The 25,549-nt window shown below is 37.2% G+C and overlaps 4 protein-coding genes and 2 long non-coding RNA genes across 13 annotated transcripts; 2 read left to right on the top strand and 4 right to left on the bottom strand.

Moving 5' to 3' along the window:
- The first annotated feature begins 953 nt into the window (after window positions 1–953).
- Window positions 954–9,682, top strand: LOC103953076 (proline-, glutamic acid- and leucine-rich protein 1-like). Of its 8 annotated transcripts, none has more exons than XM_009364799.3 (14): window positions 954–1,316; window positions 1,412–1,694; window positions 2,095–2,211; window positions 2,983–3,047; window positions 3,259–3,376; window positions 4,282–4,353; window positions 4,995–5,054; window positions 5,182–5,311; window positions 5,400–5,593; window positions 5,746–5,930; window positions 6,648–6,775; window positions 7,276–7,571; window positions 8,013–8,253; window positions 8,657–9,682. In XM_009364799.3, the coding sequence occupies exons 2-14, from the start codon at window positions 1,431–1,433 to the stop codon at window positions 9,430–9,432; spliced, it is 2,646 nt and encodes an 881-aa protein (XP_009363074.2). In that variant the 5' UTR covers window positions 954–1,316; window positions 1,412–1,430; the 3' UTR covers window positions 9,433–9,682. The 8 variants fall into 8 exon arrangements, with proteins under 8 accessions (XP_009363074.2, XP_009363073.2, XP_048434467.1 ...); XM_009364798.3 differs by having other exon boundaries at window positions 954–1,279; XM_048578510.1 differs by having other exon boundaries at window positions 954–1,123.
- A 744-nt stretch (window positions 9,683–10,426) lies between these two features.
- Window positions 10,427–11,495, top strand: LOC125474619. The gene is made up of 2 exons (XR_007256090.1): window positions 10,427–10,850; window positions 11,180–11,495. It is a non-coding gene; the product is annotated as an uncharacterized LOC125474619 (long non-coding RNA).
- A 66-nt stretch (window positions 11,496–11,561) lies between these two features.
- LOC103953078 (protein RADIALIS-like 3) lies at window positions 11,562–13,026 on the bottom strand. The gene is made up of 2 exons (XM_009364802.3): window positions 12,243–13,026; window positions 11,562–12,031 (listed from the first exon to the last, which is right to left on the bottom strand). The coding sequence occupies exons 1-2, from the start codon at window positions 12,542–12,544 to the stop codon at window positions 12,004–12,006; spliced, it is 330 nt and encodes a 109-aa protein (XP_009363077.2). The 5' UTR covers window positions 12,545–13,026; the 3' UTR covers window positions 11,562–12,003.
- Window positions 13,027–15,565: 2,539 nt separating this feature from the next.
- On the bottom strand, window positions 15,566–16,789 carry LOC125468268. The gene is made up of 2 exons (XR_007256091.1): window positions 16,381–16,789; window positions 15,566–15,869 (listed from the first exon to the last, which is right to left on the bottom strand). It is a non-coding gene; the product is annotated as an uncharacterized LOC125468268 (long non-coding RNA).
- Window positions 16,790–17,023: 234 nt separating this feature from the next.
- Window positions 17,024–19,903, bottom strand: LOC103953079. The gene is made up of 3 exons (XM_009364803.3): window positions 19,635–19,903; window positions 17,460–18,948; window positions 17,024–17,368 (listed from the first exon to the last, which is right to left on the bottom strand). Exons 1-3 carry the CDS (start codon window positions 19,876–19,878, stop codon window positions 17,182–17,184), a joined length of 1,920 nt encoding a protein of 639 aa, XP_009363078.2. The 5' UTR covers window positions 19,879–19,903; the 3' UTR covers window positions 17,024–17,181.
- Window positions 19,904–22,187: 2,284 nt separating this feature from the next.
- On the bottom strand, window positions 22,188–25,155 carry LOC103953080 (pto-interacting protein 1). Its single transcript, XM_009364804.3, has 8 exons — window positions 24,955–25,155; window positions 24,526–24,614; window positions 24,127–24,377; window positions 23,917–24,043; window positions 23,396–23,669; window positions 23,024–23,156; window positions 22,798–22,884; window positions 22,188–22,585 (listed from the first exon to the last, which is right to left on the bottom strand). Exons 2-8 carry the CDS (start codon window positions 24,608–24,610, stop codon window positions 22,454–22,456), a joined length of 1,089 nt encoding a protein of 362 aa, XP_009363079.2. The 5' UTR covers window positions 24,611–24,614; window positions 24,955–25,155; the 3' UTR covers window positions 22,188–22,453.
- Window positions 25,156–25,549: the final 394 nt, after the last annotated feature.

The raw sequence follows: 25,549 nt of genomic DNA on the forward strand, positions 1-25,549 counted from the left end.
AAAGGATCAAAAGTCAGAGAACTGCCCCACTTCGAAAGCTTGACTAGGGACCCCAAATTATCGAAGTCGGCCATGGGTGTTGTAGGGTTTAGACCGATTGAAAGAAGTGAAATGTGTTCGAGGATCAATAAGCGTGACTTTGCTTCCCCAACCATCCACGTCTCATCATCCATTAATAATATCCGCTCAAATTTTTTTTTAATTCTCAACCATTTACGTAGTGTCACATGTCCTTATCCATTAATAATAATCGCTTAGTCTTTTTTTATAAAATTCTCAACCATTTGCATAGTGTCTCGTGTCTGTATCCAATCTTTTGATTTTCTCATATTTCTCCATAAAACCCCTTCAAATCACCACATCTACTCACACCAACCCTCTTCCATCCTCCTACCTATCTCAATCCATAGATTTTCATAATAGAAAATTCTTTCAACAATGTCTAACTTGAGGAGGTTGCAAGAGAGTCAAGAGCAAGAAAATGAGCGAGAAGATGATGAACAAAGAATGAAACATGCTCAACACCATAGGCGTAGAGAAACAACAACCCATCAGGTGGTGCAAGCGATAGAAGCAATCAATCAACACAACCAAAAAACAAGTGGTTCAAGAGTTGGCTGTGCGCTAAACCTTAATCGATGCAGGGGAAATCGAGATGAGAATCTATTGAAAGAGTATTTTATTCCAAATACTTTGTACCTGAAAGATTATTTAAAAAGAAAATTTAGGATATGACTACATTTGTTCAACAAAATCATGGTTACTACTTACAACGATGATAATTACTTTATTTAAAAGAAGGATGATGTGGATGTTTTAGGTCTTCTTCCACATTTGCCATTATTGGGCTAGTCAAGTTACAACTTTATGTGGGGCTCACCACACTGACTGGGCTGTTGTCCAAAAGGATCTAAAGCCCATCCGAACGCAAGTTGATCCCATCGTTGGCTTGGCGCCCCTAAACATGCGGCTCCCCCAACACCCTTGTTCTTCACTTGTCGTAGTATACGCAGCTCTCCGTCTTTCTCCCAAATATTTTCCTCTATCAGTCTTAACTCTCTTCTCAGTCATAGTTACAGACCTCCATCTCCTTCTCCAAGAACCCTGCTCGGCTATTTGATAGGTTTCTTCTGGATTTCCCTTTTTTTCCTTCCTATTCTGCAGAGTATAAATTTGGGTATTTCTTTGAGAGTTAACCATTCATGGCATTCTCTGGACTGGAGGAGGAGGAAGAAAGAGTTGCAGAAAACTATTTAGGACTTTTGGGAAGGAAAGCAATGTAGGAAATTTCCTAACACTGAAAGCTATTGACTTGGGTTGAGTTTTGAAACTGTGACATAGCATTAGGGTTTAACTACCAAATTCATAAACCCTAAGGCCCTCTGTTTTTCCCTTTTATGTTCTATTTCAGAGCTTAAGCTTGGGCTCCAATGGCGGCCTTCGACCACGTCAAGGACATGTACGATGTTGCTCTAAGGCCTCGTCTGTTGCAAATGCTCGTAAGAGACCTCCCTGATGATAAACACCCGTCTGGGAGTCCGTTGGAGCTGTCGAAAGTAGTCTACGCAATCAAAACCCACAACCTCCTTTGTGAGCCTGCACAAGATGTGACTGACCAAAAGCTAATCACTACTTGGAAATCCGCTGCTGATTCCTGGGTCCGTCGCTTGGCGCAGCTTGTTTCCAGTGACATGGTATGTACAAATTAGTTTTTTACAGTTACAGTTTATCTGAACTTACTTGTTTGTTTATTATTTTTGAAAACTATAAATTGGATTTTCTTTAGTCGACTGAAACAATTGGGTTTAGTACTATAGGAAAGTTCATTATGTTCATTTTGAATGTCGAACTTTCAGTTTTAGCGATCAATGGTAGGCTAGCAAAATGCACCCTGAATTCCACTTTATGGAGGAAGCCAAACCAGTATAATTGTCGTGGGATGAGTCAGCTTTTATATTAGTAGTTGCAACTAGAGGCATAAGTAACAGTTTTACACCATGCTACGACGAGGCAAAGAAAGAACTATCTGTTTTCATTCTACCGAGAGTTTTCTTTGTCTTCCTTGTGAATTCTTTTGATCACTTTCTGTTGTAGCCAGATAAATGTTGGGAAGGAATTTGTTTGATGGGGGTGACTTGTCGGGAATGCAGCTCTGAACGGTTCATGGAATCATACTCTGGTTGGTTCCAGATATTCCTATCACATATTCAGGTACCGAGATGAATGCTTATTTAAATTAAACATTCATTATGTGGTAGTTGTACTTGTTTTCATTGGAGAAATCATTGCTTTTACAATAACACGTCAAATGCATTGCCAACTGTGGTTTTGATTCACCTGAACAAACACAATATTAGGTTTGTTAGTCTTCCTATGAATATTAATATTATTGATTAACACATGAGACCTCCGGCTACTTTAAGGAAAACTATGGTGCACTTATATTGATGGTTGGTTGCGATGATAAACATGGCCCTGGTGCCCAATTGCGCTCCACTTGGCTTCCATGCCTTTACTAAACAAATTATTCTCATGTTCGTCAATCAATATCTAAGAATTCACAGGACTGCTGATGTAGCAAGACCCACGCTCACAATTTTGGCTCATTTTCGAATTATAGATCTTAATTAATTATTAAAACAAAGAGATGCCAGACATAAATTACATTAATCCTAATATCCTAACGATCTATAAAATACTAAGGTTTGGGATTATATTATATGTTTCTTAGATATTTTTGGACGGCTGCCTAAGCATTTCATTCATTGCACTCTGTCCTTTCGGATCACATGATCCTCTGTTGCGATTTGTTTTTGGAGTTTTGATATAGCTCAGACTGCATTTATATAGGTTTAGATTCTGTGTGGATTCTGTCCTTTGAACTTTTGGTTTTGTTGTGAGTAAACTGAATAATAAATGAACTATTCCTCTTTCACCCTCTTAAGAATCTTTAACTTAAATCTTATTCTGTGTTTCATTTAGCAGTCTACAACTTCTCAATTTGTGAAGGTGGTCTCTTGTGCCTCGATGTCAGATCTCATCACAAGGTTGTATATTATATCTGAAGCAATTCCTCGAATTTTCATTGCTACTCATATCTGTCATCTTGCTATAATACCAAGTTAAGATTTAATGTTGATAAATGACATCCGCAATTCTGTACTGGAATTTATATTCCTTATCCATTGTATTTGAAGGCTATATAAATTAGTACTCTGTAAGTCCTCAAGTGTGAAGCTAGTTTCTTTTTTTTTTTAGGTTGGGTGGATCTCTAAATGCAAAAAGGGATGGAACTGCACATGCCGGGAAACTCGTTCAACAAGTTATTCAACCACTTTTGAAGTTGTTAGACGATGATCATTCAGAGGTTGTTTGGGTAAGCTACTTAATCTTGTCTTTAACGATATATTACTAATGTTATATAACTGTGAAAGAAGCGCTTTTTTTTCTGGCCAATTTTTTCTTCAATGAATTTTTGAATAAATAGAGACCATCATTGAAGGCAGTTGTAAGGCAGCGTCCTTAGTCATGTATTTGCAAATTTGGATGTTCTTAATTAAAAACCAGAAGCGGAGGCCAAGCTGGCCAAAGCTGTAGTCATGCAATGTTTCGATGTTATTAGTTTTACTGGTGTATAGCAATGTTTCAAAAAGCGAAGGCAAAGCTAAGGCGTTTCATGGATAGCCCCGCCTAGGCGAAAGCCTTGATGCATGAGGCGAGAGCCTCACGGGACCTAATTATTAATATATACTACTTTATAAAACAAATATCCATTGTCATTCAAAATTGCCCAAGCCACAAACAAGTTTAACTCACAGTCATTTGGTTTTGATTAAAAAAAACCCTGCTCAAATGACGTCATTTTGGGTTTGGGTAGTTTTTTTTTATTTAAAAAAAAAAAAAAATGGAACTCCTCAGGCACGCCTCAACCACGTCTAGGTGAGTTTAAGCTTACTTCCACTGGGCAGAGGTGTTTTCATCATCGTCCCGCCTCCAAAGCCGCCTAGGCGTGCCTTTTTTAAAACACTGTGTATAGTCAGTATTCATTGCTAAAATAGCATCATGAATCCAATAACTTTCATTTACAGGTGTTAAAGATTGATTAAAATTACTTTAAGAAGTAAGCTTATCGTGGTTTTTGCAGACTTATCTTTCCTAGTATAGCCTTGTGAATGTATTACATTTGTCTAAAGTAGAATATATAAAACAGTAAGATAATATTATTCTTTTTAATTAAATTGATGTTAGTTATGTATGATATGGTTTTCATGTTACATGCAGGAAGGAGCAGTTCAATTGTTATGCACAATTATATCTTTCTTTCCATTGAGCATCAATCGTCATTATGACAATGTAAGTTCCTTGTCCTCCGTTGCAGAATTTCCCTTAGCGAAGTACAGTAAATATTTTCAAATAAGTTGGTTTTTGGTGGATGGCAGTTTATTTGTATTATTCCAGTTATTGAGACTTGTTTGCCTTTTCTTAAAGCAATCAAATGCTGAAAATACCAAATTGGATCAGACAACTATCTAATTTCTTATTGTGTGGGCATGATCAGTTCTAAGTTGTCAACATTAAGTTACAAAATTATCAACTACACACTTCTCTTTGTGAGATGTGGCCTGCTAGAAGCTGAAAAATGATATTAATACTGCTTTAGTACCTCATTGTAGAGGGTCATACAATCTCATCGTAGGTAATGCATAGTAACCTAATAATGGTTGGCTGGACATATGTCCTCATGAATTGTTCTAGAGGCATAATCACCATACCATAAGTATGTTAAGCCTGGTTAATGATACCATAGAGGTAAACCTTATTTGATCCGCTTTACATGAAAAACCTAGAAGATTTTCTTGTTGCTCAAAAGAATGCTCAAGAACATTAAATCCCTCCTCTCAGGACCCCATGTTAATTGGAAAAACACCAGAAATGACTTTCTCGCCTAAACACTAGACCTTGCTTGCTAATGAATTCTATGTACGTTCATGCAGGTTGAAGATGTTATTGCTTCAACAATTTTGTCAGGAAAAGGAAGTGATAATATGCTGAAGGTAAAGTCCTGTTTGCTTGGACCAAATTATGTAGGAAAATGTAGTGTTAATATTCTGGCACAATATTGATTAGTAATGAACCAAACTATGGCATCTGCAATAACTTGTGTCTGGTTTCAACGTTCAGAAACTTGCTTACTGTCTGGCATTACTACCAAAGTCAAGAGGGGATGAGGATAGCTGGTCCTTAATGATTCAAAAGATTTTATTGTTGATTAATGGTCACCTGAATGATGTTTTTCATGGGTTTGAGGAAGGTACAGTTATGATACTATTATTGATAATTTTTATGTTGGTGTTGGCGTTAAGGTAAATAACTGATATTCGTATTAATTTGTATTGTAGAAACAAAACGCCATGCAATTATTAGATTTTTGGTTCCCCCAGGGAAAGAACCCCCTCCTCGGTTGGGAGGAAGTAAAGTGTCAGGAAAAGATTCAACGAAGGGAAGAAAGAGTTCTCAGCGTTTGACAATGTCCAGTATCTCTGCACTGATGGTTTGCTGCTCTACAATGATAACAACTTCGTACCCTGTTCAGGTGGGTTTCTATGAAAAAGAGGAAAAAAGAAAAACAGATAACTGAATGTCACTATAATATTTTCCGTAGGTTCCACTTATCTTTCCATGTTTTATGCACAATGTAAATGAATTTTGGTAGTCCACAAGTATCTAATGTATTTGTGCTAATAGGTGACTGTTCCTATTCGGTCCTTATTTGCCCTTATTGAGAGAGTGCTGATTGTGGATGGTTCCCTGCCACAATCTCTGCTTCCCTTTATGACTGCCACACAGCAAGAGTTCATTTGTTCGGAACTACCACTTCTGCACCTGTATGGTTTAGAATTCCTCACTGCTATTATAGAGGGTGTGCGCAGGTAAATCTAGAATGTCTTCCTCCATTATTCACCAGATGTGTCTTACTGATATAATTTGAAGGTTGCCCATTTAATTGTTATTTTTTGGTATGGGTTTTAACTTCGACATAGTTGAATACTTACCTGGAAATTTTGTTAACAGGGACCTGCTATTGTTGGCTTTTGCCCAATATTGTGCGTGTGGATAATCTAACTCTCATTTTCTGTCTAATTGCAAAACCCAACTCTAAACACCCCCCCCCTCCCCCCAACAACCCACCCCCCCCCCCAAAAAAAAAAAAAAAAAAAAAAAAAAAAAAAAAAACCAAAAAGAAAAAAAAAAAGGAAGGAAACAATGAGAGAACAAATGGTTTTTCCTTTGAGCTGACAATTTATTGATATAAAAGCTTGAAATATAATAAATTCTCTCTAGTGGCATTCGTCAATGAATATCTTAGAACAACATAAAGTTTTGTTCAATAGAACGTTTGGGTAATAGGTGAAACATTAATTCTTGAACTTGTGATACTCGGGGGGATGCTTACTTGATATCCCAACTACAATGCGAGTTCAATATGCCAAGTCCTTCTGAACTTAGGAATGCTAGAGATGTTTCTTTTAGGCTCTATTTCTCTCAGCTATTATATGTCTTAAAGATATTTCCTTCTTTACTTTGTTTCCTAGTTCTTGAGTAGTTAGAATGCTAACTTTCTGATAATCTTGTTGTCTTCCTTGCAGTCAACTTTTACCACATGCTGCTTATTTAGTGCATCTGCTTTCAGTGTATTTAAAGAGATGTGCATTGCCAGAATTGAGGATAAAGGTCTACTTAATCACAAGAATGTTGCTGATATCCATGGGTGTTGGTATGCAGTAATTTCAGAAAATATATTTATTCTAGATTTTGTCCTGCTGAATAGAAACATGCCTGTTAAATACTGTCATATTACATAGACAGGGATGGAGCAAGATATGTTGACCACTACAGAAAGCCTAATCCCTCTAGAAAGGAACTAATCTGTCTAGCCTTATTACTAAACAAAGCCATTCCTTTGAGAAAACCTAGAAATAAAGTATATGCATTGATCTTGCTATCTTGTGGGAGAGATGGCTACTTCCATCCTGAATTTGCATTGAAAAGTCAAATTCAGTAAGTAACCACCCTTCAACTGTGTTCTGTACTTCTGATATATTGCCATGGTCTTGTGATGCTTCAGTCCATGATCCTCATTTGTTTAAGATAGCTAGTGTTTAGGAAATCTGCATAAAGCTTTCTCCCAATACCCTTTATTTTGGTTGCCATTTAGTGCCTTTCTTCTGGAAATCATTTTTTGGTTTTGTTAATTGGGAACTTTATGCTTATCAGGGATGACAGTAAGCCTGGCACGGGAAGTTGCTAACAACGCATTGATTGATCTGAGTCCCATTGTGAATGAGAGTGGTGGTGCACCTTCTAGTGGAATCTCATCAAAGCCTTCTACTGAAGAATTGCTTCAAACACCGCAATCTAGCCATAGAAAGAGGAAGCATGGAGCTTCAAGCGGATCTCTTGAGTGGCGTAAGACTAGTAGTTTGGAAGAGGGGAAACCCAAGAACCATACGATATCTCCTATTCCTGTGAGAATCGCTGCACTTGAGGCGTTAGAAGCTCTTGTCACTGTGGTATGTGTAGTCCATGCCTTTTTTTCCTTCCTTTTCCCTTTTGTGGAGAGAGTGTACTCCGTATGTCCTTGAATAGAATGTTGATTCAATGCATCTTTGTGTATGATATATATGTCAATCCAAGGTCTTGGATCCGGTTTCGGTAAATAGTTAATGTAAACATAAAATAGTGAAGTCCCTCTTGCACAAGTAGAAGACTAGTGATGCTTGACTGTTGGATCCTAGATTTCAAAATGGAGTCTTCAAATCTTAATTTTAGCAACTATATAATCATCCCCCCACCTTGCTGATTTTGTTGAGTTCATTTTTTTTTCTTTGGTGATGTCTTTATTCATGTGTTCCCGATCTACTTGTGTACGTAAAACTTAAAATGCTTGTGGATCATTCTTTCTGATCTCAAAGGTCTACTAATGAGTGAGAGGTTCTATTTCTTTTGCTCAGGGTGGTGCATTGAAATCTGAAGGATGGCGATCTGATGTTGATCTTCTTCTGATGAACATAGCTACAAATTCTATGAAAGGGGGACAGGCTGGTAATAACAAAAACATTTACCAGCTGAATGAACCTGTTGATATTCGGGGTGATTTTCAGCTTGCTGCTCTACGTGCACTTTTGGCATCATTACTTTCTTCTTGTGTCCGCCCCCCTTATTTAGCTGAGGGTCTTGATCTTTTCCATAGAGGTAATTTCTTAAAAAATAAGTGAAATCTCGTTTTTCATTTTGATTATCTCATGGATGTATCAACAACAAATAGACATGTATTACAACTAATTACTGACGTCCAGGAAGGAATTGCACCACTTTAATAACATTTAATTACTCGTAAGGGAAAACTACTGACGGAGTAAGAGACTGACTACGGTCTGAATCTACAAATTAAAAACTCAATGACAAGCATGATACATCTTTCCGAAAAAGAAACAGACATGTAATGAAATGATAATAACCATCTCAATAATTTTACTTTAATTAGAATAATATATTTTTATGCAATATGCATGAGTGAAACGGCTATAGATGAATTTTGTATTTCTTGTGTATATTTCCTCTGTTATTGTAAACACATGAAAGTGGTTTTCTGCAGGCAAGCAAGCAACTGGAACCAAAGTTGCTGGATTTTGTGCTCATGCTCTTTTGAACTTAGAGGTCCTTATACATCCCAGGGCACTCCCACTGGCAGGTTTCTCTGATGGAGTTAGCCACAAGCTCCCAGAAAACATGTACTCTAGTAGTGTAAAGCACCGAACACCTTTTTCAAGTGACTTACAGGGAATGGTGTATGATGCTTCTGATTCAGATTGTGACGACCTATATAATAGCTGGCTTGCAACTGGGAAAGAAATGGAAGCACCGAGGAGTGACCTAGACAAGACTATGCAGGCTGGAGAGCCATCCAAAGCTCTAACAATTCATCGGGATAAAAAACTTGCTGTAGATGGTTCATTTGGTAAAGAGATTCTAGGAGGAAGTGCACGGGAACTGGAAGTACCCATTGAGGATGTGGAGATGAGAGTCAATGGGACTGAAAATATGGTTGAATCCTGCCAATTTCAAGAATCCGCAATGCAACTTGAGAATGATCTGTCTTCAAAAGGTGCCTCAGTGTCTCGAACTACAGTTGCTGAAGAAGTCTTTGGGAGGGTTTCGCTGGGAAACGGTCCATCAGATCAAGCAGGTAGCACTACGGTTACAAGCCATGATGTGGTGGTGGCTAAAGGTGATGGGTTTCTTGGCAGAGAGAGTAATTCGGCGTCTGCTTCAAATCCTGAGAAGGGCAAGGGAATTGCATATGAACTGGGTAATGATTCGGATGCGGATTCATTTCCTGATATTGTGGATCCAGATTCTGATTCTGAATGATGTGTAAGAGTTTTTGGTTTATTGAGTTTGTTTTGTAGAGATTATAGAATTTGTCTTGGGTTTGGAGGAATCACGGAGTTGGTTTACATTGTTCGTGTTGTTGGACGTCTTAGTCAAGTGTCTGGTGAAGGAGAAGAAATTCAGAAATTGGCTCAAGTGTCTGGTCATCCTTTGGAAACAAAGTTTTACTTTTACACACTCAAGATGTTTATTGAGATTTTAAAGAAGCTATTCCTAACCTTTTATGACAGTTTTGCCAAAATGTCAATCGGTTACGTAATGTTTATCTCTTGAAGTTTGATCTGTAGGCAACAAAATCTTGCATTACCAAAAAAATCAGCCCGACAATTTTAGTTAAAAACAAACAGTGAAAAAACAAGAGGCTTCTGCAGATAAACAGGCAAGCCAAACATCAACCTGGCGTGGCGGTGGGGTTTAGATGAGTTTGGTGATGAAGGTAGCTCAATCGTCACATGCAATGCAACCATATTTGTCAATTGTTGTGGGCCCCTTCCATCATTGAAATTACACATTAGGTACTACTAATTTGTGGTTTTGAAGAGTACTTCCAACAACAATTTTAGGGCGGTTTGATACCATTTTATATTTCTTTTTTTTTGTTTTGTTTTATTTTTTTATTTTTATAATAACCAAACATTGAAATCTTGTTGGGTAATTTTTCAGTCTTCATTGGCTCGAGGCTCTTGATTTTTTGTTCTATCCACGAATTTGTCTAACTGAAAATCAAAAAAATAAAAACTCGAGGCCAAAATTTGAAAACTCAAGGAAGTAGATTTTAGTTTTTATTTTTATTTTTTAAAAACTGAAAACTGAAAGTAGTAACCAAACAATATTTAAGTTTTTCAATTTTTTAAAAAGTGAAACAAAAAAAAAAAAAAAAAAACAAAATGGTATCAATTTAAAAAAAAAAAAACCCAAAAGAAATTAACAAAGTGAATAATGAACTACTCTAAACGTGATTTTACTAATTTTGTCTCTTTTTTGTAATAATTTATTAAGAGTGGCATTAGTGATGATGGGGTTGCGAGTACAAGAAGGGAGTGTAGTACATGTGGTCGCTTGTACCTCATTCGTTCATCTTTTGAAAAGCTCTTTCACATTGTTTCTTTTTTGTAATAATTAATCCAGTTAGTTAATACTTAGTAGTACATAGGATAGGACAGAAGAAAGAGGCACGTACTACTGTAATGCTACAACTAGTACGTATACTTAGTAGTACATGGTAGGTAATGCTGGTGATTGAACTGGGTTTTGGTAGTACATGTGTGTTGTGTACTGTATATCTATATGTGGTTTATATACAAACACCAGTAAGGGACAAATATTATACCCACACACAAGTTGGAAAGAAGCAGATGGAGATGAGGCAAATATCAGTCTCAAACGCCAACCAAGAGGTGTAAGTATATATATTATTACATGTTGGTTAGACTACAAATTTACTCAGGTATTTGGGTAACGTGGAATGAGAGTTAATAAGACAGGGAAGAGGTAGAGCATGGATGGAGTTCTCAAGAGCAAAATAGAGCTCTTGTGACTCTACTCATGCACTGCCTCTTCCCTGGCTTTACCTCCCTCTCCTTCCTTTTTCTCATCCTCTTTAACTTATTCCTTATCATTGAGGTTAAATGTAGATTCACTATCCGAAACATAACATATTACGTGTCTGAAAATGGATCATTACCCTAAACAAACTTTACGGCCCTCTCATTAACTGCGTTGTTAGGTATTTGTCATTCATCGGCAGATGCTCACTGCCCGTTCGTCATCAGCTACTCATATACTTTGAATTCATTGCTATGTGAATCAATGCCATATATGCCTATATGCAAGTGACTGTTTGCAGGCTTCGTTACCTTTTCTGCTCGGCACAAGTTTGAAGGTTGAGAATGCGTTTCATAGGCACTGCAATACAACAAGGCTTAGGCCCCAAGAAACAGCAAAATTATGGTTTCTGAATAAAATGATTGTCTCTATCTTTTCGGTTGATTGTGAATTCTGTTTCAGTTGTCCCAATATTCAAATATAGTTTCTTTTCGTAATGTTCTTGTCATTTATGGCGCAATCTTGTTCACAAAGGAAAATGTATCTTAAACAGAGCAGATCGCAAAACAAAAGCAAACAAATAAATAAGTAAATGTCATATACAATTTCCTACAATGAGCTGTGTTCCCAGACATCTTTGCATAGCAGAAATCTCATCAAAGACGAAGTAGATGGATCGATCATTGGTATGAAATTATACCACTGTGTAAAGATGCAGATCATTTGTAAATATATTTTTAAGTAGCTAGAAACTAAGTGAGTGATTATAAATTATATGAGATGAATCAGAAAATAGTAGCCTATGTGGGGTCTGGAGTGTCGATCTATCTGACTTGCATTTCACTGAACTTGTGCTTTACAAGAAGAGAAGGGTGAATATTTTGCAAGCTGCTGACAGAGCTTTCAAACTGATACACTTTGCATGACCAGCAGCTTCACTTCATCCTATTTTGGGTACACGCTTGAACGAGAAAGCTTCGACAGATAGCAATTTGCCGGAAAGATTTAATTCAAGTCCAACTGAACAAGCAAACTGTTGCACGACATTTTCTAAACATCAGAAAAAACTAAAATCTCCCATGGAACTGAATAAATATGATCAAGACTAAACTAGCTATCTGACAGGAAGGTAGGAACGAGTTCTAGTAGCTGTCCAATTTACATGTGAAAACCAATGAATGAAAAGCAAATAAAAGCATTTTTTGCAGCAATCAAGGACTTTAATCCACAAAGATTTCACATACTTGTTAGTTTCGTCAGTCCAGCACACGGAGTGAGTACAATGATCCACTTGAACATAATTCTGGTGCGGCTGCTGTCCGAGTTTGTGATCCAATTTACCAGATTCTATGACCTGCAAATCCTCCAAAAGAATGACATAATGTTTCTGGACATCCTCTGCACTCTTTTTCCCTCCGACCAAGGATGCAACTACGTCCCAGCGCTGTGGGTCTTCCTCGTCAACCACTGCCAAAGCCAGCTCGAACAACTTGTTCTCCTCCCAAGTCCACCCACACACAAGCGTTGGAAAAACATTCACGTCCATGTCAGCAGCAGAACCAGATTTTTTATAAAAAAAAAGGGAGAAAACAAGGGTGAGCCAACAAAACAATTCATTCACTTATTGTTGCTACTTGCTTTCATCCAGTGAAGAAGAAAAAATAGGGTTAGATTCTTTCCTGACCACCTCTCTCTCTCTCTCTCTCTCTCTTCTGATGGGTGTGGTGTGTCTGTCTGGAGTATCTGGTTATCTTGCAAAAAAAGATTCCAGTCCCTAATTTATAGGAGGGAGTGTGTGAGGGAATATGTTTGGGTCCTCCTTAACTCAAAACTAAACCATGATCCGGTGGTTCCGAAATAGAAGTTAATAAGACATCATAGGAACAAATATTTTAATCTGTTTTGGTCAAAACTGGAAAACCAATGATAAAAAACAGACAAAAAAGAAGTAATAAACCATTTCTTGCAAACCAAGAATTCCAATCAAAATTTTATTTTAACATTTTGTGGGTTTCCAATTATAAACTATAGCATTGGATGCCAATTGTGTTAGATCCTGCACAACGGCAACACATAATTTTGGAGTTTACTCAACCTCGGGAGGGGATGACTATTTAAACCCAATAATTAATGGGGAAAATAGGTTGTATTTTAAATGGCTACGTTAGTAGCTTGCAATAAAAGAAAGAGACTTGTGTGGTTGGGATCATGAAACAAAACAATGCCTCATCTTTCTACATGTGCATCACTTTCATAGACTTTTCAATGGGTAAAAAGACCGACTAATTAAGCAGCCAATTAAGGTAAAGAGAGATGAATCAAACACTCCAAATTCCTCCTCAGTTTCCTTTATTAATCAAATTTAATCTCCGGATTGAATTTGAATATGGAGGTTCTTGTTAATTGCGGTAAAGGTTAGCTTTTTGTTAAATATGTTTATCTGTCCCCTTCAGTCCAGACACTTCTGGACCCAGAGGATTTGCCTTTTGCACCTTATCTTCTAGGCTTTGCTCGTAGCCTTGTGTATTTCACCATCACATATTTATCTCGTGTACACATAACTATTGATTTTATCATTTCAATGACACAAAACTGGTGAATTGCTCTTAAAGGTTCGTTTGATAACCATTTTGTTCTTTTGTTTTTTATTTTCAATTTTTTTAATTACTTATAGGGAACAAATACGTGAGAGAAATTAAGGATGACAAATGGATGAAGGGAAGACACAAAACTAAATACAAAAAAAATTATATATGTTATGTTACTTTCAAGATTTTGTTTTCATTTATTCTTTATAATTTTTCCCTTCTTTCTCTCATCATCATTCTTTCCTTTGTATACTTTCCTCACATTTCAAACACAAAAAGTGAAAGTCAAAAGACAAAAACATATCCTAAAATTTAAATTGTTGTCAAAGACACCAATGGTGATTTGGCATCCAGTCACCACTTTGTTAAATTAAGTACTTAATTTAAATCTCATATTTGAATAAAAATATTAAACCAACTTGTATTATGATATTTAGTGTAACAAGTTATATTCTCAGTACATTGAAAAATTTCTCGAAAGGGAGTGTCTCTGTTTCGAGTGGAGGGTCTTAGCGTTTAATTGGTTAGAGTGAGAGAGAGAGAGAGAGAGAGAGAGAGAGAGAGACAAATCAGTGGTGGTGGTTTTATCTTTGTTTTTGTTTAGGTTAAGAGATAACATATTAAGGAAATCCACTTGTTTGTTTGTTGGCTTGGAGTTGGATGGGAAGATCGAGAAGATAATGAATGATAATTAGGGGGGCGACTTATCAGACCGACTCGCGAAAGATCAGTTTTTAATCTTTATTTCTTTCAAGTCAATTGCCAAGAACCAAACGTCTGGACTTGACTTGGAAGATTACCAATTCGGAGCATTAACAAGTTTCTCTCATTTACTCCATTATTCCTTGCAAGCTATAAGTTACTCTTCATGTTCTGAAAAGTCCAACAAAGATCGCACAAATCACTTATCGAACTGCTTAACAAGATATTTTCTATCAAGACAAGCAAAACACACAAAGTTGCGTGGTTCAGTATAATTAGTTTACTCTTGCATTTATTGATGAGTGACGCTATTTAGTTACAAGAAAGAGTCTTCCGTGAAAGAATTAGTAAGCAATTATAATATTTAGACACAAAATTAATATTTTCTAATACATATGAGCTCAATCCATTACATGTCATAATACAAGTGCAGGAAAACTAAAACTCTTGACTTATATTATTATGTGTACCAATGGCGCATCTAGGATTTTAACATTGGGTGGTCCCAAAATAAAAATTAAAAAAAATGGGACAAAAATCATTCATAACCTTTGTATAAATAACTTTACAAGCTCCGAAGACTAAATTTGTCCAGGATGAGGTTTCATACTCTAAAAATATGTCAAGATAATTTCATTGTCATTACAAGAAAAAACATCTCTCAATGGAATGGAGATAGTCAGAAGAAAACTGGAATTGGTGGTGGGCTTCGATGGTTGGGTGGGGCGGGGATGGGAATTGGGATAGTCTATGAGAAAATTGGAATTGGTAAAAGCGAAATGGTATTGTGTCGGATTGGACGAGGCGTAATTGGAAATTTGGAGTGGTACTTTGTTTACTCGAAAGTCATTTCGGGTTTCATTGTTTTTTCAAACGAATGCTCTCTCACACGGCTGCTGCTATGGTCAAAAGTATTTTTTTATTTTTTACGTCAATGGTCAAAAGTATTTTATATGGTTATGTTAAGATTACTTAAGAAGAAAACTCCTCTATTGGGTATAAAAGATTGAAGTGAAAGGGATGACACTATTGGAGGCAGAAGATTACTTACGAAGAAAACTCATTTATTCTAATCCTCGGCAAACTGATAGGATTCGAAGAGAATAGTTTCCTTCATGTCTAATCGCTTTTCAAAATGAAAAACTCCTCCCCTACCTTGAGTGTGCCTTGAATTTATGGGGGTAATCTTTTCATTTTAATCCTCTATTTTGAGTTTAAAGTAAAAACATGCCCGTAATTTGCAGGTGTCAACTGTACGAGAGAAACTGGAGACAGCATGAATTGAATGTCCCTAATTTAGTAGAGCACAATTCCCATCATAACACTGTCAGCACATACACAAGCTTCTCACTTCACATACCAATCTCTGTCCTATCATCACTCCACTCAAATTACCAATCTCACTTAACCTTGATGCATCACCTTCTTACTACACATTAACCTGTCGCCATGTCACTAAAACATAATACCACACAATTTCTCCAACATACATATGACTCGTGTGCAGGACGAAGCCAGGAGAGACCAAAGACCCCTAATTTGAGCCACAATCTTAGGTTTAAAGACACAAGTCTAAGCTACCTGCATGGCAATTTTCCGGAGAAAAATCAGTTTATATCATCAAATCTACAAAGGGAACGCAATCAAAATCATGGGGAGCTTAGAAAACATTTAACACAGCATCATTTCTCAGTTTAGTTAGCAATTTTCAGGAGACAAATCAGTTTATATGATCAAATCTACAAAGGGAACCCAATCGAAATCATGGGGAGCTTAGAAAACATTTAACATAGCATCATTTCTCAGTTTAGTTCCAGGAGCAATCCAAATTGAACGGTTCATCTGAACCCCAACAAATGAAAGCTCCAGTAGCAGACAATAAATATAAAGGATGAATAAAAAACTAGGTGTTATTATACAACTATATTCTCCCAGATATACTCAAAACAAACAGTGTCACATAGAATACGAAAAGCTTGATCGAAATTTTGTCTTCTCTGCAACATCCAAGCATATACTATTATAGCCATACCAGGTTCCAGAAATCACATCCCTCCTACGTGCATGCAATTGCAGGTACAGTATGGCTTACCTTGGCATCCTTCTGTGCATACTTCCAATTGCTGTTCCAATGTCGGAAGTTGCTTCAATCTTTTTCCTCTGCCAACGTTCTTTGCATCAACTAAGTAAAATACCAAGCCCTACATTGAACCAACATAGAACCACATCCAATGGTCTTACAACCTGATAATGAAATAGTCTTCAATGGAGCTCATCCGCAAGGACAGTTGAATAATAATGTCCAGAACAACATAATCATGTAATCCCTGATCCGTGTAAAACATGCTGAAACTTGCCCACAGCTATATAATCTTCCATATGCAAACATATGCTGAAACATGATATTACCACTTCCAGATGCTGTTCCTGACATACTTCGTCACTTGGGGCAGAACGATCCATTGATTTGTAATGGACAAAAAGCCTCATAATGCAGGTACAATCAACTTCTAAAAAAGGCAGCTTGCAAGAACTTTGATAGCATAATAGGTCTTGCGTTAGCAGCATTTTTACCTATTCCTTAGAAGCTACTCAAGCACCCCAGAGCCAGAGAGGACATAAGAAAAAGAAAAACAAATAAAAAAAGGGAGTCGGCGAGGTGGGGAGGAGAGGGGAGTGGTTTTGTGTTTTGGGGGGGGGGGGGGGGGGGGAGGGGGAAGGACATCTAATCCTACTTGGATCACATGTAAAAGTTTCCATCCCCCTTAGTTTTCTAGTAACAGTATTTTGTTTCAAAAGTAAACCCAGTTGATCAAGTCCGATAAACTGATAATATTTTGCAGATGTAGCCATTATAAAGCCACTCTCTGCATTTATAGTGTTGTTGACTAAATCAAGTACCAGTTTCGGCAGCTGTTTCAGCGTTAGTCTCTTCAAGGGTAAAAGTAATCGGTTGCCATCCAGATTGATGATGAATGATCCATTTCTTCATGCTGACTATCATATTCAAGATCTGAAGTACATTGCCCAAAGCAAGCTCTTCAGAGCATGCTTTCCTCAAAATAATAGCTGCTTCATATCTGTAGAGGAAAAAAGATGATCAAAGCTCATTGTCAAAACTCAACACTCCAGGAAACAAAAGTAGCTGAATAATACACCATAAACATTTACCTGCATTGAGAGGCCATTATTGCCGATCGTCCATATGAGGAACTCAGAAAATTCTGTATTCGTTCCCATGTTGCTTTAGTGTACTGATTAAGATTACCCCCTATAGGGTTCACACACTTCCATAATTTCTCATTCTTACCAACATACAACTGAAGTGCACCCAGGCTCTGCTTGACCACCATATGTTGCTCTATTGCGTAATCCAAGGCCTTCCTTACATCGGTATTGCGGTGTTTCAGATCACCATAACGAATGCAATCGGTAATGTTTGCTTCAGTCGGCATAATTTTTTCAACTTTCAGGGTGTTCAAAGCTAGTAAAATAACACCAATAAGGCCTTGAACATATTCAGATGGTGGTGTGCAGCCTTGAGCTCCCCAAGTACCATTGCTAGGTATGTTGTTTCCAGCAGCAGGGGAGGATTGAGGAGGCCGGTACTCGGAACCACGAGGATACCTGTTGTTCATAGAATCATGATGAAACGCCTGGCCACTCTGCATATTATGGCCTTTATAAGGCACATTTAAGCTAGCTGAATTCAGTGAATCGCTAGACCTTGGTCTACTAGACTCTTCCCCATTTCGATGAGGGAACCTTTGTGGATTTTGAGCATAATTGTTGTACTCAGAGATATTTAGCTTACTCATATCAGGCACATTTGTAGGTGGGGCTGAAGTAAATCTAGGGCCACCAGGTCTGGGAGGAATAGGTCGTAAACCATAACTATGGGAATTAGGAGGGAGCATACTATCTGGTCCAAAATTCGGTTGCATGTGGAAGTTGTTCAGCCTCTGAGGAGGAGGATACTGGTTTGGTTGACCTAGGAAACTATTTCCATCACTGCCTGAAGGATCAGAATTTCCATGGAAGAAATTGGGAGGGGACCTACCATTGGAGACTGGAGTGTCACCAGAACCAAAGAATTCGTGTGGAGCTTTCTTGAACTGCTTTGCATGTGTATGTTCTGACTGGTAAGAGTAATCAGTATTCTTGTCATCTTGGTTCCCAACTGGCATACTTGAGACTCTTGATATGTTGGGTTGATTTGGGCTTTTCCGATTGTTTTTCCCCTTGTTTTTAGTATCACCAACCCTTCCGCTGGTGGAAGGCTTTTGATTTCCCAAAGGATGTTCATAATAAACTGGAGGCGGGTTTATATTGAACGTTTCAGGCATTGAATGCTGTGACATTTCAGGGTTATAAGAATTGTTACCATTTGCAAGCTGAGATGATTCCCCGCTTGAAAGTGGGGGCCCTCCAGCTGAGAGGCTCGTCCAAAGCCATACACTCTTTGCTGCAGCGACGAGGGGTGCGGAAGCTTTTTGTGGTTGTGCCAGAAGAATGTTGTATCTTCTCATGCGCAACTGGTGTAGAGCATTGGAGAAATCCCTGTCTCCAGAAATAAGCAGGTAGTTTGCTGGTGCAGAGTTATCCACTGCCCAGAACAACATATCGACTAGAATCTTCTTATCACTTGCATCTTTCACACCTGTTTCAGACAATGAGCGGTCAACGAAGATGATAACGCTGATGACAATTTAACTAAAATAAATATTTTGAAGATAAATACCATAGAAAAATACCAATTATAAGAACAAAACATTCAATAATCACAGCATATTACCAAGAATGAATACGAGAAGAGAAATGATCAATTTGCTATGAAAAACATAGTTGTGACATAAATTCGAGCACTTACGGTATAAACAAAACAATTCATTGCTAAACTGAAGCAATTTATGAATGGGTAGTGCTATCCACACACCCATTTTTACTTTTCACACACCTCCATCAAATATCGGCTGTCAACTTGAATGAATTGAAGAAGATCAATGGCAGAAAATTAACAAGGGTGCGTGGGAGGTTAAAAGTGGGTATTCTTTATGAATTAAGGACTGACAAGATTAATTAAAATCATTGACAAAGCAAACCAATAGGTCACTATACTAATACTACCATCAAATTACACTTCACACACAATTTCACTAATCAAATAAAAAAAAATTCAAAAAATAAACCAAAGAAAAGAAAAGAAAAGAAAATTTTGATATTATCGAATCGGAAAAATTAAAAAACAGCAGCAGGCCAAGCAAAACAACAACCAGAAACGGTTGGCCACGATCTTGTAGGCGAGGTCTTCAATTTAATTATTTATAAAATTAAAAAAGAAAGTACCGGCAGGGACGTGGTTGAGGGCGATGCCGGTGCTGGAGAGGGCGTGCTGAACAGAAGCAGGGATGCCGTTGGTGTCGCCGTAGGCGGAGATGGAGACGGGCCCACAATAATTCATCTTCACGAGGGCGGAACTGATGTTCTGGGCGATGGCGTGGACATCGCAGACTTTAGGGACCTGGCAGTTCTCTATGTCCCACCACACCGACGTTTTGGCGTTCACGTACTGCGCCTCCGCCATACCCATGGAGGACGCCCCCGCCCCAGTGGTGCTTCCGTTCACATCCCCACGCATTGTCGACCTCTAGAAGCTTGAGATCTAACGATTACTGACGAACGAAGACGATCGGTTCTTCAAAACATCAACACACCAAATTAGAATCGAAATCCGACTGATTGATTCGCTACTCCTCCTACTTCTCCTCCTCCTTCTTCTTCTTCTTTTTCTTGTTGTATGGGTGATTCCTTTCTAGGAATTGCAGATTGATCTGTCTGGCGCCTGCCTTGTAAATTTTGTTGATTGATAGACTTCTGGGTTGGAGTGTTTGGACTCCAGCCGTTCCTCCGTCTTTCTTTATTCTTTTCTTTTCTTTTGCCTTTATTTTTATTCTCTTTCACTCGCTTACTCAAATAATATCCTTCGCCTCCCCCGAGAGGATTTTGAATGTCACGGGAACAAATATGGTATATTACGTGTTATTATATTAACAGAATAATATGTATGTTAAAATATTAATAACTTAAAAATACAATTTTCACCATTTATATAAAAACACATGATGTACCACCAATGCTCCTATCATAATGAAAATTTTCTTTCACCACCTTCGTGGGGCACATGTTGTTCATTTGAAAGTTTTAACGAAACACTTTCTGTACTATTTATTTTAACGAAAAATGATATTTTTATTTTAAAAAATCATTCATGCTACTGTTCACTTACAACACTTTTTATCATTTTAATTAAAACTCAAAGTTTTCAAATTATTTTCATTAATTTTCTTTATTAATTTTCCTAATTTACCTCTGCTTTATGCAAGCAGGCCTAACGGTATTACGGTATGCGAGTCGAGGAGGGATACTTTTGTCTTTTAACGCTTATATTTTCTTTTCGGATTGTAGTGATGATATTAACTTGGACAAAACTTGACATAAGTTTATTTTTTTCAAGTTATTATTATAAAAGTTCAATTACTGAAATAGGTTTTTACATTTAATTTAAACTACAAATGCATAAAATCTTTTTGATCAACTAAAAAGAGGTGAAAAGACAATTTAATTTTTTATCAAAAAATAAAATCATGAGTAATAATGTAATTTGGCACAAACCACATTTTGTTGTTCTTTTAAAACCTCACCTCATGTCATATCTAAGTAAAAATAAAAAAACCACCTTCAACTTAGACAAAATAGAAAAGCTATCATTTATTTCTTCCTTCAAAATGTCTTTAATATAGTGAGTAGTCATATCCAAACTAATCTTTCTAACAAACAACGCCTAAGAGTTTAAACATATAAAAATAAAATAATATAAAAACAAAGATGTAAAATGGTCGGTATAATTTTATTTGGGGCAGTTTACAAAAGCTCATAACCAAAACCAACGGCTTGGGTTTGATTTTGAAGCATTTGATTTTTGTTTTTTTTTTCTTTGGTTAAAATCATACTAAACCGTTACTTGGTACTACGATCTAGTGATATTTCTCTTCATTTGTAAGTAAGGGATCTTAGATTCGATTTTTATCAAAGACAAACTTTAACTACATTATTGTTAACGTATTGTGAAATTAAACTTATTCCTTAGATTGATGAGGCCACAATCATCATAATTCAATTGTCAAAAATTACGGTGGAAATGTAGTTGTCTACAAGTGACTAGATTTTGATGTGCAATTCACCTACCAACTCTTGGCCTTAGCCATTGGTTTCACACCAACAACTAACCAAAAAAAAAACAACACATTTATTTTCCTTTTTTTTAATATATTTTTTAAGACTTATTTTTTTCAACGCTAATGCTGATTCATACTAGTCAGTTTGACTAATAAATCAAGCTTTGAATTATTGCCATTGACCAAATGGCCTCACCTAACTGAGTACCCGTGTACTAACATTCTTCTGTTAAGGAGACCATCAAATCTAGAACTCTATAAATCTCTACCGCCTGTTTATAATATTAGCACAAAAATTAACGTTAATTAAAAGGTAAACAATGTTAAAATATTATTTTAGCTACTCAATATAAATTTTCATGTCCAATAGCACTCTCAATTTTAACAATCTTTGAACAGCATATTTTTAACAATTCAAACTCAACCTACACATTTTTCAAGTCAACATTCTCTCTTCCTTTTCATCTTCCTCAAACGTCCACCCTAAATTTTATTAATTTTTTTAATATTAGTTGATGAATCATTGCTCTTTAAATTTAAAAGATGACTGTTCATTTTGCTATAACATAAACTCTTTTGTAGAATCTGTTGTATGTTTGTTTTTATAGATTTGGCTCTTTAAAATAAAGTTTTGGTTATTTTATCGCATATATTGGAGATGCCCTTAAAAACATGAAATACCACCTTGCATTATGAACAAATCAAATACACCGCAAATAATGAAGCAATATAGTACATCTCTGTCGAAAAGAGGAAAAAAAGATGAAGAAAAAGAAGCATATAGAACATTGTGCAAACAATATACCACCAGACCACCCTCAGAACTCTATCCCCTTTGTTACAATAATTGCATGCTGAATTACTCATACATGCACACACGACACACCTTCAGAGGCAATGGGAGAGAGACAGAGAGGGAGATTGAGAGATTCACAAGTTTGGTGATTCACCGGCAGGTCCATGACGAGCATTTAACAGGGGTTGGAGGGCTTTAACAACAATGCTCATGTTCGGGCGGAAATCAGCCTCATATTGCACGCACAAGGCAGCAACAGCAGCCATCTATAATCAAGATTCAAGAAAGAATATAGCATTAAGTTTTAGATGTTTGGTAAGTAAAAGCACTGTCCACATGCAAATGTATGGGGGAAAACGGAATAGATGCATGTTCAGCAACACCACCGTCGTGCCAACAGAAACAAGAAATTACCAGAATTGCATATTTATGGGTGTATGCTTGTGTGCATATATGCATGGAATGATACAGTGATTACCTTTGCAACTGCCTTTGGTGGGTACTCTCCTCCTAGTCTTGAATCAATACACTGCCTAACTTTGTCTTCACTAAGCTTTGGTGTAGCCTAAGACAACCCAAATACTTCAAAAATCAGTTTGGTTGACTAAAAAAAATTTACAATATAAGAACAAGAACATATTCTTATGTCTATAATTTCAAAAACAGATGGCACGTGCTACGTGGACAGAGCACAGGTATAGTACCCATGTTACTAGACTCTGCTGTCCCCGTGGTAACGTATGATCAACTGGTTTTCGTCCAGTCAAAAGCTCAAGCAGGACAACACCAAAACTGTAAACATCACTCTTGGCGTTCAACTGTCCAGTCATTGCATATCTGCAAACCACAAATAAAATTAATGAATATTGGGGATCATTGCATGCACCCTAATACCAAACTTTTAGGGAGCACTATTAGTAAATTAGGTACGTTATTGCCTCGCCTTTAACACTTAAGTAGGTAATGTAAAGGATTCTCAGCAATCAAGAAGGGGGCTGTTTGATTTTTATCTTAGAATAGAAAATGCGCTACATTGTCGCTAAATGCGTTCTTTGAAGGACCTATTAAAAGCTTACTCAGGGGCATGATAGCCAAAAGTTCCTAGCACACGAGTGGAGTGAAGACGTGCTGCATTATCTGGAGCTTGGTTGGACAAATCAAAGTCTGCAATCTTAGCAACATCATCATCAAATATGAGTACATTGCTAGACTTGATGTCGCGATGAATAATGTGGGGATCAGCCTTTTCGTGCAAATATTCAAGCCCTTTTGCAGCACCCACCGCAATTTTAACACGTTGCGCCCACGACAAAACTGGACCAGGTTGCGCCCCTTTAACACCTTTCCTTCCTGTATTAGCAAAATTATCAGGTCAAATACTGTAGTTTCGAGAAACAGCTAAGACAACAGCTCTCAAGTAGTCTAGTCTCACTCAATGAAAGAAACTGCTTTTGCGAGAAATAAGATTAAACAATAAAAAGCAAAATAGTTGATTTCCTTGCACAAACAATGCATCGACCAAGATTGCGCAGCCAGATTAGAATCATTAAACTCAATCCCATCTTTAAGGCTTCACTTTTATCTTACTCTTACATACCGTGTAGAATGTCATGAAGAGATCCATTAGATGCAAACTCGTAGGCAAGAACACGTGAAACCCCATCAACGCAGTAACCAAGCAGTTGAACAAAGTGGTCATGTTTCAGCCTTGATACCATAGAAACCTGAATCCGTCATTCGTCAATTTCGAAATGAATTTAAACTTGTTTCAAAAACAAAAATAAATAACGGGTTCTCTTGTCTAAACCTGGGCTAGAAATTCCTCATCAGGTTGTTTACTGGCATCCAACTTCTTGATCGCTGCATGCTGCCCACTTTTAAGAACCCCATAGTATACTCTTCCATATGAACCCTCTCCGATCAAAGCACTGGTCCCAAAGCCTTCAGTAATCTCCTTTAGTTCGTCAAATGGTATGGTAGGAACTTCGATAGGCTGGACCCTCACGGGTTGAGCACCTCTGGGTGCAGTTCCTGAGGCATGATGGCTTCCCTCATTTCCTGTGGAGATGAAATTCAACTCGGTCGAAAATTGATAAAATTGGCGACGGAACAAAAGATACAAGAAGAAATGAAGTAAAAGATACAAACTTTCCGAAAATAGACAGACACAAAGCCGCAGATATAAGAGAGTGGATTGGATTAATACCTGCTGGATTTTTCATCATGTATTGACCTCCATGGTCGGTCGCTTTATGCAAATCATCGTCTTCGCAACAGCCAAAGCAGCTCATGATTCTTTACCCACACAAAAACAAAAGCAAAAACAAAATTAAAATTATAAAATAAAACACCTTTAAGATTTAAATTGAATAAATGAGATTGAAATTTAAGCCCAGATAAAATATGAATATACAAGTTTCAGTACGTATTATGTAACCAGTAATCAAATTCAGTTCAGCCACTGAACACGGAGATCAAGCAAATCGCCACCAAAAACAAAAACAAAATTCGAATTTTGTTTGTTTAGAAAAAGAATTAATATAAAAAAGGTGAAAAATGCATAGATCGGTATCAGCAGCTGAGAATTAGAGTAGTGACAGGGAAAAAGAGAGAGCGAAACACAGAGAGATGGTACCTGAAAGAAAGAAAAATTAGGGGAAAAGGACAAGTCGGTGCTGCTTGCTCTTTGTTGTAAACTAATTACAAGGGAAGGGACTAGTCTTGTCTGTTGGGGTGGGTGGCTGTGTGTAGAGAGAGATCTGAGAGCACCAAATCCGGCGGAGGAAGCGCAGCGCAGGATAAGCGGGAGGAGGATGCGCAGGATAAGTAGGACACCGCGAAAGAGGGAAGCAGAGGAGGGCCCGGGGAGGGTGAAGTCTTTTGCAATATTATTTTAGGATTAAATGGGTAAGCAGATATTTTGTTTTGTATTTAGAATTTTAGAATGTGTATTTATTTTGTTTTAATTTGGTGTTAGTCAGTCACTCAGTTATTCAATACTACGGTCTGGTGGTATTTTTTTAAAAGTAAGAAATTTTAAATTCAAATCTCGTTGATGGGGAAATCGATATCAAGTTAGACTGCTCATTATGTGGCTTACCCGAACTTCACATTCTCTTAATGTAAAAATATCGATTTACTCATACAAAAATTAAAAAAAAAAAAAAAAAAAAATTGGTGTTGGCCAGACTTGACTGGTTACGGAGAATGAGAAAATGTGAATGAGACCA

This window comes from the organism of the source record quoted next, unplaced genomic scaffold (assembly GCF_019419815.1).
Source record: "Pyrus x bretschneideri cultivar Hongxiangsu unplaced genomic scaffold, Pyrus_bretschneideri_v1 Contig121, whole genome shotgun sequence".
Lineage (NCBI taxonomy): Eukaryota > Viridiplantae > Streptophyta > Magnoliopsida > Rosales > Rosaceae > Pyrus > Pyrus x bretschneideri.

What these genes read in the sequence shown, in the direction of transcription:
- LOC103953076 (XM_048578509.1), top strand. Translation starts at nt 1,431, where the DNA reads ATGGCGGCCTTCGACCACGTCAAGGACATGTACGATGTTGCTCTAAGG. An exon ending in ATCATTCAGAGGTTGTTTGG is followed by an intron (nt 3,377 to 4,281) that starts GTAAGCTACTTA and finishes TGTTACATGCAG; the next exon opens with GAAGGAGCAGTTCAATTGTT. An exon ending in ATTATAGAGGGTGTGCGCAG is followed by an intron (nt 5,931 to 6,647) that starts GTAAATCTAGAA and finishes TCTTCCTTGCAG; the next exon opens with TCAACTTTTACCACATGCTG.
- LOC103953078 (XM_009364802.3), bottom strand. Translation starts at nt 12,544, where the DNA reads ATGGACGTGAATGTTTTTCCAACGCTTGTGTGTGGGTGGACTTGGGAG. An exon ending in TGGACTGACGAAACTAACAA is followed by an intron (nt 12,032 to 12,242) that starts GTATGTGAAATC and finishes GTCGTGCAACAG; the next exon opens with TTTGCTTGTTCAGTTGGACT.
- LOC103953079 (XM_009364803.3), bottom strand. Translation starts at nt 19,878, where the DNA reads ATGGGTATGGCGGAGGCGCAGTACGTGAACGCCAAAACGTCGGTGTGG. An exon ending in CCTCAACCACGTCCCTGCCG is followed by an intron (nt 18,949 to 19,634) that starts GTACTTTCTTTT and finishes TGTCTGAAACAG; the next exon opens with GTGTGAAAGATGCAAGTGAT. An exon ending in ATAATGGCCTCTCAATGCAG is followed by an intron (nt 17,369 to 17,459) that starts GTAAATGTTTAT and finishes TTTCCTCTACAG; the next exon opens with ATATGAAGCAGCTATTATTT.
- LOC103953080 (XM_009364804.3), bottom strand. Translation starts at nt 24,610, where the DNA reads ATGAGCTGCTTTGGCTGTTGCGAAGACGATGATTTGCATAAAGCGACC. An exon ending in TTTGGCTATCATGCCCCTGA is followed by an intron (nt 23,157 to 23,395) that starts GTAAGCTTTTAA and finishes TGTGGTTTGCAG; the next exon opens with ATATGCAATGACTGGACAGT. An exon ending in CACCAAAGGCAGTTGCAAAG is followed by an intron (nt 22,586 to 22,797) that starts GTAATCACTGTA and finishes TCTTGATTATAG; the next exon opens with ATGGCTGCTGTTGCTGCCTT.